The sequence below is a fragment of the Pteropus vampyrus genome, unplaced genomic scaffold (genome assembly GCF_000151845.1).
Source record: "Pteropus vampyrus isolate Shadow unplaced genomic scaffold, Pvam_2.0 Scaffold116, whole genome shotgun sequence".
Lineage (NCBI taxonomy): Eukaryota > Metazoa > Chordata > Mammalia > Chiroptera > Pteropodidae > Pteropus > Pteropus vampyrus.
The window spans coordinates 947,964-961,115 of NW_011888897.1; the positions used below are offsets into that span (position 1 = coordinate 947,964).

General features: G+C 38.1%; 1 protein-coding gene across 1 annotated transcript in view; it reads right to left on the reverse strand.

The window, feature by feature from the left end:
- Positions 1 to 4,566, reverse strand: part of A2ML1 (alpha-2-macroglobulin like 1) — a 32,580-nt gene extending 28,014 nt beyond the window's left edge. The window contains exons 1-7 of the mRNA XM_023533930.1: positions 4,502 to 4,566; positions 3,871 to 4,054; positions 3,326 to 3,488; positions 2,709 to 2,761; positions 1,507 to 1,527; positions 498 to 657; positions 138 to 222 (exon numbers count right to left, since the gene is read on the reverse strand). Coding sequence (XP_023389698.1) covers positions 138 to 222; positions 498 to 657; positions 1,507 to 1,527; positions 2,709 to 2,761; positions 3,326 to 3,488; positions 3,871 to 4,054; positions 4,502 to 4,566 — 731 coding nt within the window. The remainder of the gene's footprint in view (positions 1 to 137; positions 223 to 497; positions 658 to 1,506; positions 1,528 to 2,708; positions 2,762 to 3,325; positions 3,489 to 3,870; positions 4,055 to 4,501) is intronic.
- Between the last annotated feature and the right edge of the window lie 8,586 nt (positions 4,567 to 13,152).

A 13,152-nucleotide genomic window follows, 5' to 3' on the forward strand; every position in this document is an offset into this window, starting at 1 on the left:
AGAAGTCATGAGTCTGAACTACACAAAATATCCCCAGTTTTAACCACTACTCCCATAATTCCTCTCCCCATAACACTCCCTCATTATACCTCTCAATATAGCTTTAATCTCCACCAGATCCAGACCTTTATTCTTACCTACAACAAATTTTTACTAAGAAAGATTCCTCCGCCGTTGATAATTGCTTGGGCTCTACCACTTCCACTTTGAACTTAGGCAGCACTAGAGAGAATGGAAAGACAAATAGAAAAGGAATTGGAAGAGAACTTGACCACCGAGGTAGTGAATAGTGAGGTATAAAAACAGTGATAATTAAATTAATTAATGAAATTAGGGGAGGACATTATTAAAGTCAAATGCTCCTGAAGTTATTGAATGGTTTAGCACTGATTCAGAAATGAAAAGATACCTCTCCCCATAAGTAGGTTTACTTTACTTTTGCTGATTTCAAGACCAGATTATACCCAACATTTGGACAGGCTAATTGCCCCACCTACCATATTCTTCCACATTGAAGGTGCCAAAGGTCTTGCCCTCAGCCACCGCCACTGTGTAGGTGCCCAGTGTCGCCTCTGGTGCCAATTGGAAGGATAGCTCTACAATGCCTTGCTCAGGCACCACTTCCAGCCATTGTGCAATCCTGTTGTTATTGGGATCCTGTGTCCGTTAAAACGAAACTTCATGATGTGCCTGCCTGTCTGATCCCCACTCTGCACTTCAAAAAGCAGGTAAAGAAGCAAAAAGCAGGTAAAGAATCCCCCACCACCACCACACACACACACACACACACACACACACACACACACACACACACCATGGTCTATATCCTGGAAAAACAGCTCCCTGGGTTATTTATAATTTTCTTCATTACTGAGTGAAATAAATTTACCTATAGGTCCAGCCCCTATTTGGGAAGAAAAGTGTCCTTGTGATTTCAAATGAGCAGACTGAACCTCTAAGGTGTTATGATCAGTTTCAGAAAGTGGGCTTTAGATTGTTTATTCTTGGTCCCTTTTAAGGGACTACACTGAGGGGATTGATTGTAAGATACCTGAACCATAGGTAATTTAACAGAAAAATGGAGGGGATGCTGTGGAGAATTCGCCCTTCTAGCCACTTTCTTTTAACACTTCTCACAGGTATTCATGTCATATTCAACTGTCGAGTGTCTATGACAAGAGCTTATTACTGAAGACTAAGAGGAGTACAGAACCCAGCCTGGTTGAATTGGCATGGCGCAGAAGAGTTACAGGAATCGGAGTGGGAGGGTTAGTTGCTGCAGAGGCTGCTGGCTTTACCTACAGAGGATTAGAAATGAGAGGATTGGGTGAGCAGAAGCAAGAGAACAGGCACGGCTCAGGTGGAACTGAGGGCACTCGGTGCTAGGGCAGAGTCTCAGGCTCTGGGCCAAGACCTCGGAGTTCTCTCTGGCTTCAAAGGTTAGCACCAAACTCTCATTCCTCCATCTCCGCAAATGACAGAAAAGAAAAAGAAACTTCTACTTACCTGCAGTTCCACCATGGAATACTGAAAAGGAAAACCAGATAACGTGGGTTAAAGCTGGGTAAGCAGTAAGGATAGCCTTGCTGAAAGCAAGAAGTTCACAAAGGCATTTCCTTCTTTTTTTTTGCTCTGGAATCAACAGTCTGTTAAGAAATAACTACTTGATATTAAACCAAACTTCGGATAAAGAAAGAATACAGGTGATAGGAAGGAGAAACTAAAAAGAATTCTAAACTAAAGGGGAAAAGCAGTGGTGGAGGAGGCTACCGATCAATAAGCTCATAGCCTCTCTGTACACAGGGAAAGGAAACAGAAGCTCTGAGAATGTGGAAATGGAAATAAAAATAATGCTTTCCCTATAATTATCTTTAAAAGCTTCATTTGAATAAATCAGGGTGTGACTGAAGGAGAAAGAAGGCAGCAGGGGGGTGTGAGAGCAAAATATTTCACGAACATGTAGAAATGACATAAGCCCTGAATTGAGATCAAACTTATAATAAGGCTTATGATTCTAGGGATCAAGTTGTTCAAGGAAAATTTAAGTATTAACCAAATGTTATCATGTTTTTACCTTTGGCACTTTTTAAATGTTGCCTTTAGAGAGGTGTCTACTCTATAAATTGGCTTTTAAAATAGTGTCTACTTTATAAATTGGTATTTTTAAATGCGGCCTTAAGAGAGTTGTCTACTTTATAAATTACCTGGCCTTGTCTTAAAAAAATAGGTGGGGGTACATATTCTTATTTCTTCCTTTTGTTAGACACACTCCTGAATTATTTCTTAATCTTTGAATTGCAATGCCATTTGGTGTCATTGCTGGCAAGTCTTGAAGTTTGCAAAAACTCTTCTAAAACAACAGCGGATGTAACCATCTCTCAGGAACGTTAACCTCATTGACGTTCTCAGCTATGAAACATGAGAACTAGACACCTCTGCTTGTTTTCGGTCAGAACTTACCTCCTCACATCCTTGGAAAGAATCTCTTCTTTTTTTTTTTAGACCCTTGTGTTGAGGGCTGACTTTCAATAGATCGCAGCAAGGTAGCTGCTCTGCTACACACAAAACCCCGACCCAGAAGCAGGTCTTCTACGAATGGTTTAGCACCAGGCTCTCCGCAAACGTGCGGTAAGAATCTCTTCTTTTCCTTATTGTCTCTCAGTCTGCCCTACTCCTTTCTCTTTCTCTCTTCCCAACTGAATTCTCACCTTGTCATTCACCGGAACGAAGTCGCTGTTCAAGGTGACAATGCGGAAGTGCACTAGAAAGGAACAGGCATCATCAGCAAAGAAAACATTTCCCCTCTCAGCATCTTTCTTCCACCCTATTTTCTTACACATACTTCTGAGTCAGCAAAACCTGATCAGGTTTTACTTAAAAAAAAAAAAAAAAGAACTTAATCTGAGAGAGAGATAAAGCCCCTAAGTGGTTTTTTTTTCATGGCTCCTGATGGAAACCTCAGGATGGATGCCCCTCTAAGTAAGAAGGAGCAAATACAAATAACAGGAGCTCAAACCAAATGCATATTTGTATATTTCATAGACAAGCAGCTTGCTGGAGGACCCAGCAATCCAATTACACTCGCCAAATTCCATTCCAAGAGAAACGTGTACTTCTGTTTTAGATAAGCACTCACGGTAGTAGCAACTCCCCCCACTACTCTTTTGCTTGTGCAACACAGCATATATTCATTCAAAACCCATCACACTTCATCCGTCCAGACCTTCCTCTCCTCTGCATTTATTATTCCACAAATCTACTACCACACCAAAAAGGCCCTCTTTACAAATGTGTGCAGCCATTTCCCTAATCTTTTGTCTCTTACCTCTCTGCCCTGGGTTGTAGATAGGTTTGTCAGTTTGTACAAAGATGCCATTTCCCTGTCTCTGAATTAGAACCATCTTGTTTTCTTCAAAGGTGATGTTATTTCCGGTTCCTGACACCCGAATTGTAGCCACCTCTTCTGTGCCTCCTGCAGGAGGTGGTACCTGGCCAAAGAGGTTAGCTCTGGGGAGGAGTTGGAGATTGGGGGAACAGAATCTACTGGTCAAAACCCAAGAGCAGGAGAGTAAAAGGAAAGAACTAAATTAGTTGAGGGCAGCAACGGTAGAGCCATAGAACAAGCTGTCAGGAAGAAAAAGGGAAACAATAATCAGAGGTTAAAGTCAGGAACTAAAAGAAGAAATCCAAGGTCAAGGAAATTACTGATGCGTTATGGCCAGGAACCGAAGTTAGGATTAGGGGAGACAGATTTAAAGGACTTCACAAAAGTAAGATAACAGAAAACATACTTAAAGTTCGATTACAGTGAATACCTAGTGAGGATAATAGAAAAATAAGGGATTTGTGGGGAGCTAGGTCTGTGCTTACCAAAAATGAGATGCAATGGAAGTGCCTCTTCTTCAATCCACAATGTTCTAGCAACTTCTGGGTCTTGTCCTTGGTCTCCAGAGTAATAGTGAATATTATATCATAGTACCCTGGGCTCAGATCCAAACAAATCTTCTGAGTAGAGGGAAAGTTAAGCTGGGCTGGTAATGTCACTAGATAATTTCTATTGAGAGAGCAAAAGGATTTCAGGACAATAATGAATCATCCATTCAATGAAAAACTAAGTCTTCTCAGCATATAGTAGTGAATGAAACCAAGCCCCTGCCTTTATGAACCCTATTTTCTACAAGGGAGAAGCTGACAAGTAACTAGCTATATGCATAGCCTTAAACCTCCCTTATGCCTCGAGTACCAAGGAGGAAATTAGTTCTATTACAGAAAATGGGGTATGAGGAGTCTACTGTATTTTCATATTATCTTTTTTTTAAAGCTTCCTCTTGGCCCTTAACCTTTCTCTCTGGATGAAGGAGAAATACAACCAAAGAAGGAAAAAAATGAAAAAAATAAAATAAAATAAACCCAAGGTTATCTCTGCTCCCCAATATTTATGTTTAAGAAAGATAGACAGAGAGGCCACTTGCCCTGAGTAACTCTGACATCAAGCACTTACGGAAGGAGTTTTTCTGCAGTGGCTGGTGATAGAGCCAATATTCCTAGAAGGAGTTGAGCCCACATCTTTGTGGGTGAGACAGATTCTTCAGGATCAGGAACCAGAGATCAGCACTCTTCCTGTAGCATATATATTACTTCCCCAGGTAGGGTGTGGAGCTACCACTGAAGTCCCAGCCAATTACCTATTGGGGCCTCAGGCTAACGTGGTAGACCAGGGTAGGGCTTTTGTTCCCTTCCCCAAATTAATGTCTCCCTGAAACGTTTATACTGGCTCAGCCAGTTCATCATACCTGTTTTGGAAAAAAGTCAGGGCTGAATATTCACAGTGGTGACACTCACAGAACAAATTTTGTACTCCACCCTTTTCTTCTGGTTTCATTCCAAATTCCCATCCCCATTTGATCTTTATATCTCTTTTTGTTATTTGGGATCACAGGTATGGGAACAGTATCTATAGAAAAGCAGAAAACCTCTATCTAATTGAGGATTTTTAAGAATTAATACTTCTCAGTATTGTGTGGAAATAGGGACATACTCCTTGAGAAACTATTTATGGACAACCTTTCTGAAGGTTATTTCTCAATGCACATCAAAAGTCTTTCAGATTTGCATATTCTTTGACCCAGCAACTTCTATGAAAATCTTTCTTATAGGAAAAGAGAGCACACACATATGCAAAAACTGTATCTACACTGAGTTTCTTTATAGTGTTCTTTATAATGGCAAGACTTGAAGGCCACCTAGAGTGTAAATTAGTGAGAATACTTTCTAGACCAACAACCAACCCAAATAAAACCAACTTAAGCAAAAAAGAGTTTTCAGTAAAGGGCGAATAAGACATGAAGAAATAACTGAAGGAACCAGAGAAACTCTGAAGACTTTATGTCCTGGAGTTAGAGACTTGATTCTGTCAAGACTCATTTCTCCTAGTCTTTCAGCTTCTTCATACATGTGCTTTTGTCCATGCCATTCCCTTTGCCTTGATTCCCTTTTTCTTTCTCTACCTGGAGAATTTCTCGTTGTCTTTCAAATTCAGCTAGCATCTCCATGAAAGCATTTCTAACCCCCCTTATATTCTCCACTGCTCCAGAAAGAATTAATTCCTTTTCTGTGCTCCAAAACTTCAGCACCTGGTGAACTTGACCATAGCACTAGTCATCTTGTCTTGTCACTCTTTACTTACACCTCTCTTTTCCTCACCCATACCATGAAACTTCAGAATTAAGGTGTATCTATCTTCTCCCAGCCTAGGTACTCAGTATGAATACATAAATGAGGAGCAAAGGGCAAAGATTATTCCACATCCCATCCATCTCTTTATCATTCAGAAATAAATTCCCTCTAATCCCGATCGCCCAAACTTTCAATATGCCTTCCCTGTTTGGGGCTCTCGTTTGTTATGATTTAATGATTAGTGGCATCATTAATTATTCTTTCCTTCAGCTAACTTCACCTACTAAATGGAGAAGAATCCATTTTTTGTTGATTTATTTTTAAGAGAACATGACAAAATGCTTGTTGAAACACATTTTGCTGGGGCTCTGTCTCCAAGTTTCTGAATCCTTGGTCTGTGACGAGGCCTGAGAATTTGCATTTCGAACAAGTTCTCAGATGATGCTGATACTACTGGGACCACTTTTGAGAACTGCTGCTATAATGCTAGATCTAAGAATAGTTAACCAGAAAGCCTTCCTGGAGTTTAGAGCGAAGTTCTAATAATAAAGGTGCAGAATGTCAACCTCTCTTCCGCATTTTTCCCACCGATGTTCAATAGAAAGTGGTCATGAAATTGTTTTCTTTTCTCTCTTCATCCTCTGTCTTTTGCAGTCTGTTCCTCCCAGGACTTCTCTGAGCTTACTGTTAGCGATTTTAATTTGGTACTCTGCTACCAAGAGTAAAATGAAAATAGTAACCATATGGGGTAGAAGAAATAAGATGCCAACACTAATGAGTTCTCTGTGGAATGAATCCAGATGAACACTCCCTTGCGGGAAAGGAGTTTCTCAGAAAATATGAGGGGCTGCCTCTATGTTTTATTGTCTATAATTTTCTTTAAAATGTATCCATATAAGCAGTGATGCATAAGTAAAACAGTGAATGTTAAATTTAATTTACACCCTGGAATGGTTAGTTAGCATTCGAAGGCCCAGAATATAAGATTCATATCCACATTCATCTGGAAAGCTCTCCAGTGTGCACAAACTATACGAGCTGTGAGGGCAGGGACTCTGTTTTGCTAGTTATTGTATCTCCACATTTAATATAGTACCTGGCACCAAGAAAACTTTCAATCAGTCAGTACTAGTGAGTACTTCTGGGATCATTATTGGATCTTCCATAAACATTCCTTCATAGCCTTGTTAGGAATACCCTGGCCTAGGGAACTTGTTTCTGCAGTTTAAAACAATCCCTCCACGTTTCCTCATTCCAATGACAAACACATGCAAAGACACACATATACATGCACATACCAAAGCTCTTAGTTAGGTATAGAACACTTTGTGGTTGTCTCTGGAGGCTCAGACTGATATGGACACAGGGAAAAACAGTACATCCAATTTAGATTTTAGTCTACATCAAAAATATTTTAAGTAAATAATTTTGTTACAAATATATTCATAGTCTAGAGAAAGTTTATATGAAAACAAATGCCAATTTAGAGAAACATGAAACCCAAAACTTTGAGATATTCTGAACTATATTTCATTTTCTTTCTATTATTAATAACTACTTGTCTTTAAATACATGGTTCTATCCTATATTGACCCTTTCCTTTTCTACCTACCCTTCCCTGAGGTGTCCATGTAGGGTAGATATCAGGTAGCTTTTAACTGCTGATGGGGCCAGTCTTGCCTTTTAGAAATTTCAAACAATAATCTAAACATAAATAAATGAATAAGCAAGCAAACGAACAATTCCATTTACAATAACATTGAAACTGATAAAATACTTAAGAATTAATTTAACTAAGGATGTGAAAGATCCCATACACTGGAAAATATAAGAAGTTAATTTTTTTAAATCGAAGAAAACACAAATGGAGAAGTGTTTTTTAAAAATTGAAGAAAACACAAATAGAGAAGTGTTTTCATTGGGAAAGTTGTTTCATGTCCATGGAACAGAGACTCAATATTGTCAAAAAGTCCATCATTCTATCCAAAGTGATCTATAAATTCAATGCATCCCTATCAAAAACGTCATTTTTCATAGAGATAGAAAAAAATCCTAAGATTCACATGGAATCACAAATGACTGAATAGCCAAAGCAATCCTGAGAATGAATAAAGCTGGAGTCATCACACTTCTTGATTTCAAATTATATTACAAAGCTGTAGTAATCAAAACAGTAGGAGACTGGCATAAAACCAGACGCATAGACCAATAGAACAGAATTGAGAGCCCAGAAATAAACCCATGTTTATACAGTCAACTAATATTTGACAAGGGAGACAACAATAATCAATTGGGAAAAGGTAGTCTCTTTAAATGATGTTGGAAAAACTAATATCCATACGCAAAAAAAATGAAGTGTACTCACCACACACATACACACACACACACAAGTGATAACTATATGAGGTGATGGATGAGGTAACTGATCTTATTGTGGTAATCATTTCATAATATATACATACTTCATATCATTATGTTGTATACCTTAAACTAATGTAGTGTTTCACTAGTTAAGTATAATATTTATACTAATTTAGTCCAAAACTTTTCTATCAATTACATTTGTTGATCTAACTAATAGCTATTTTGAGTTAGAATCAGGAAACTTCTCCATTGCTCTCAATATGAATCAAACTGTATATTTTAAAAATAGCCTGAACATTCCCTGAGGTCCCCATGAATGTAATTTGCCCATAACACTGGCATACAGTAGAAGCTTAATTTTGGCAGGTCTTGTCTCTTCTTTCTCCCATCACTCTTTTCTGCTTTCTGTATAAGGGGAATTACTCAGCTCCAGTAAAACCAATTCTTCTGTAAGAGGCTAATTGATCTTCCATTGGGAGTTGTTTATTTCCCTTTACCACTCTGTCAGATGAGCCCACCAATTATTTTTATCTCCTCTGATCCATTTTAAAATCCACTTAATGCAGTTATCAGCCTGATAATCTGCCTGGAATTTGGTGGGAGAAAATATCCAGGATTTAATAATCTCCAAAATTTAAGCTGCATAAAACTCTATTCCTGGCATATTGTGTGGCACATACAGATAAAATAGTCATGTTTATGGTGATTCTATAAAAAAATTAGCTCACTTAGTTGTGTATCAGAATCCTGACTTGAGGATTTTAGCCTAAATAGACATCGTAATTTACTACGTGGAAGGATTCTTGAATATAGATCTTTATTGTGAACAATAGTATTTGTTTAGTATTTCTGGAGTAAGAATTATATCAATTATATATTAATTATATATGATCTTATTCTACTAGCTTATTATCTTATGCTATATACTATCTTAGGCATAAGTGTGTGTGTTTGCGTGTGTGTTTGTGTGAATAAGTTATTCAAGAGTACTCATAAAAATTTTCAATTTATCCACACCAAAAAATTTGTGATAATAAGCACACTTCAATACAGCTAAGGAAAAAACATTGTTCTGGTATGTTAGGAATTCTTTCTTTATGTTATTCCAGCTTTCCTGATCCTTTTTTATATATTTTATATTTGGTCCCAGACCATTCTACTCAAGGATGTTATCTTATCGTTTCCAGAGTATTTCTACTTTTTCACATACAGTCTTTGGTCTTCCATCTGCTAACATTTTCTTTGAATACTGTGCTCTCCAAAAGCAACTAGCTGGCTTTACTTGGTAATCTCCTAGGAGATATCTTGGTACTATTTCCCAGGGGATGGTATTCTCAGCAAGCCAGCTTTCTGCTCTCCTCAGACCAGAGGGCTGTTTTTGTCCCAATCCAGAACTGCTGATTGGAGGGTCTACCTCTGGAGAACAGGGCCTAATGAAATCAAGTCAGTAATATTGGAGAAAAGAAGGGAGGAACCAGCTGAAGCTAGGGCCACTCCTTGCTCACTTCTATGTCTCCTCCACCCTCTCTACTAATTATAGGCTTCACTTTTCCTTTTTCAAATCCATTCATGTGAACTATGCAAAGTGTCAAAGTTCAAATGTGAATGTATTAGACAAATGAAGTTGTCACCCAACCACACCCAAGTTCTGATAGTAACTGAACCACTTTGCTAAAGTGAGAAATGAAAGCAAACTAAAAGTTCATATTCGAAAAGGCAAGGGAGAATCATACAGATCAAATGCTCAGATTATACTTAGGAATAAGGACTTTCTTATTGATCACTATTATGAGCTGAATTTTATCTCCTCAAACTTCATATGTTGAAGTCCTAACCTAGTTATTAAATCTCAGAATGTGACTGTATTTGGAGACAGAGTTCAGTCTGCCAGCCTGCCCTGCAGATTTTGGGCTTGCCAGCTTCCACGATCATATGAACCAATTATAAATCTCTTATATACCTATGTATGTAATACTTATTGATTTGATTATCTAATGTGTATAGATATATGTATATAACACTTTCAGTGTGTTAGACACAAAAGGAATATATTTGAAGACCTTTCCTTTGACTTCAAGGGAATTATTTCATAACATAAGGTATTCACATATGAAAAGTACAATGACAAACAAAAAAAATACTAAAGTACCACTGAATAGCATATGATTTATTACATAAAATGTGTTACTGATGATAAATACTACGTATTTAGATCACAAATCTGTGGGCTGGGCTAGTTTTAAAGAAAAGTTAAATGAAGTATAGCATGTAACTGAGAAGTTTCAAGGAACATCTCATCCAGATTTTCTTCATGCTTTTATTCTTACTTTTTAACTATACATTATTTCAAATTAAAACAATTCTTCTCTTTTGAAAGACAAGATATTCCTCTCAGTCCTAAGCATATCATTTCCTCTACGACACTTGCTTATCTTTATTAAGCCACTCTTTCTGAATTTGATGGTACTATTTTGGGGGTGAAGAGGGGAAAAGGTGGTAGAACAAATGGAAGTGCTTCCTGTGAAGTATAAAATTTCTTTTGGAAAAGAAAATTACAAAGGGTCGATGGGACAAAGGAGCTAAAGTTTTCCTAGAAACTCAGCAATGCTAGACACACAGTAAGTATTCCATACTTTTTTGTTGACTGCTTAACAAGTAAAATATAAATTCTTCACAGCAAGATACTAGATAATGTTACATTATACCTTGAACCACTATTTTATTACTGTGGTTATGTAATGTGTGAGCCCAAGGAAGAACATGCTGTATCCTCAGCCCACTATGAACAGTGTCTGGGTGTGGTAGGCATTTAATAAATATGAATGAATGAAAAATAAGAGCAAAAAGGCCTATCAAGGTAATTTGAGAAAAAGCCATACAGTAAGGATCTCCAAAAGTTTGTCCCTCTATAAAAGCAACAATAAAGCCTGGCAAAAAAAAGGTCGGTATCAACTTTACAACTCACAATTAACTATGGGCTTGCAGCAATCCAGGGAACATTTAGTTAAGAAAAACAGCTGGCTCCTGGTAAAAGCAGGGAGCTCTGTGGCATTTTAATTCACCTTAGCCCCACGTCCCTATTCCCTAGTTTCACGGTAGCCTTGAAAAATAACAGCCTGCATTTCTAATCCTAGGGAGAGCAGAAAGGATCTCATTCTCAAAGAAATGTCATTATTTGACCTGTCTGCTAATGGTTCCTTGGAAGATGACTGGAAAGGCTCTGAATTCAACCTCACATGAATATGCCCAGTACTGATCACCTGGGTGAGAAGTTGGGGGTAGAGCTTTTCTTGATTTTTTTAACATCACAGCTGCCTGAGATGATGACACAAAGAACAGACTAACCAAAAAGCTTAAAAGGAAAAGCTGAGAATGAGATATTCATAGGGACTTTGAAAAGCTGTGACATTGAAAAATTCAATGGAATTAGTCCAAATGTCACTGAACAAACAAATAACAAATATGAAAGAGCAGCAAAATAATAAACTTTGGGGAGGCAGGAGACTTGATTTCCAGAGGTGCCACATTATTTGAGATGTTTAGTTTTCAGCAGAAAACTATGAGAAACAAGAAAGTATGACCTATACCCATGGGAAAAAAAATCAATGGAAATAGTCCCCGAAGCAGCCCAGATATTGTACGTACTAAATAAAAACTTTAACTCAGTTATTTTAAATATCTCCAAATAGCTAAAGAAAACCATGTCTAACAAAAGGAAGCATGAGAACCGTGTCTCGCCAAATAGAGAATATCAATAAAAAGACAAAAAATGTTAAAAGGACCCAAATTGACATTCAGGAGTCAAAAAGTAAAATAACTGAAATGGAAAACTCGCTAGAGTTCTCTAATTTTTGTCCCATGACATAGTTGGTTTTTTCAGTCTGGCTGATGGGAATACAAACTATTCCGGTCCTTTCATGAGCCCTGGGAACTGTTCTCACTAATAATTTCAGATGGTTTTTTCTCTGCCTTTGGGTAGTTTCTTCACATGTATGTATCAGTACTCACCCAAAACCTCAGGGAGACCCTCTGCAGATCTCTGTATTCTCTCTCCGTGCAGCTCTTTCCTCTCTGGTACTCTGCTGCGATAAGTCTAGCTATGCTGACCTATTAACTCTCAACTCCATTTCTTCAACTCAGTGAGACCACTAGTCTCCTATTAGACTGCCTTCCCTTGCACTGTGACCTAGAAATTCCCCAGGGAGTAAGTTGGGGCAAGCACAGGGCTCACTTAGATGTTATCCATCTCTAAGAGATCATTAATTACCTTGTGCTAACCGATGTCCAGTATTCGAAGACCATTGTTTTATATACTATGTCCCATTTTTTAGTTGTTTCAGATGGCAGGGGAAATTCAAAATGTTACTCCGTCTTGGCCAGAAGCAGAAGTCCTCTTGCCAGTATTATTACAGTGGTCTCCCTGTTCCTACCTGTAATTATCCAGAGCATATAAATAACAGTGCGACTAAAATGATCCTTTTGAAATGTAAGTTAGATCATAATACTGCTCTGCTCAAAACTGTCCAATGCCTCTCAATTTCTCTAAAAATAATATGTCTACACCTATGGTATGTTAAGGCTCTGCTTCCATGACCTCTATTCTCCTATCGCTCTGTCCGTTCCATCCATACGGCCTCATCGTTGCTCCTCAAACATTCCAGGCACACTTCCAGCTTAGTAATGTTTACAATTCACTGTCTGTTTCCCCTACTGTGCTCTAAAGTAAATGAGGGCAAGGATTATTTTTTAATCACCGATTTAACCCCAGCACCCAAAATGTGCATGGCACATAGCAGACACTTTAAATACCCTTAAATGAAAGGCTGAGTCCAATCATAGAGCATTTAGGATATTAGGAAGGTTACAAAAACAGGCATTCGGCCATAGGAGACAAAACAAAAGTCCAATTACCAAGAATGGAATATAACATCAGAGTCTTGCCAGTAACAAGAGTCATTTGTTGCCAAGTGTTATTGTTGGACAAGAGCTATTTAATGTGTTTTACCAAAGACCAGAATTTAACCTAGAGATTGTGCTGACATGGGGATAAAGTGGCTCAAACTGTGGGAAGCAGGACCTGATATTAAGCTCAGCCTGAAATGCCTCAAAATA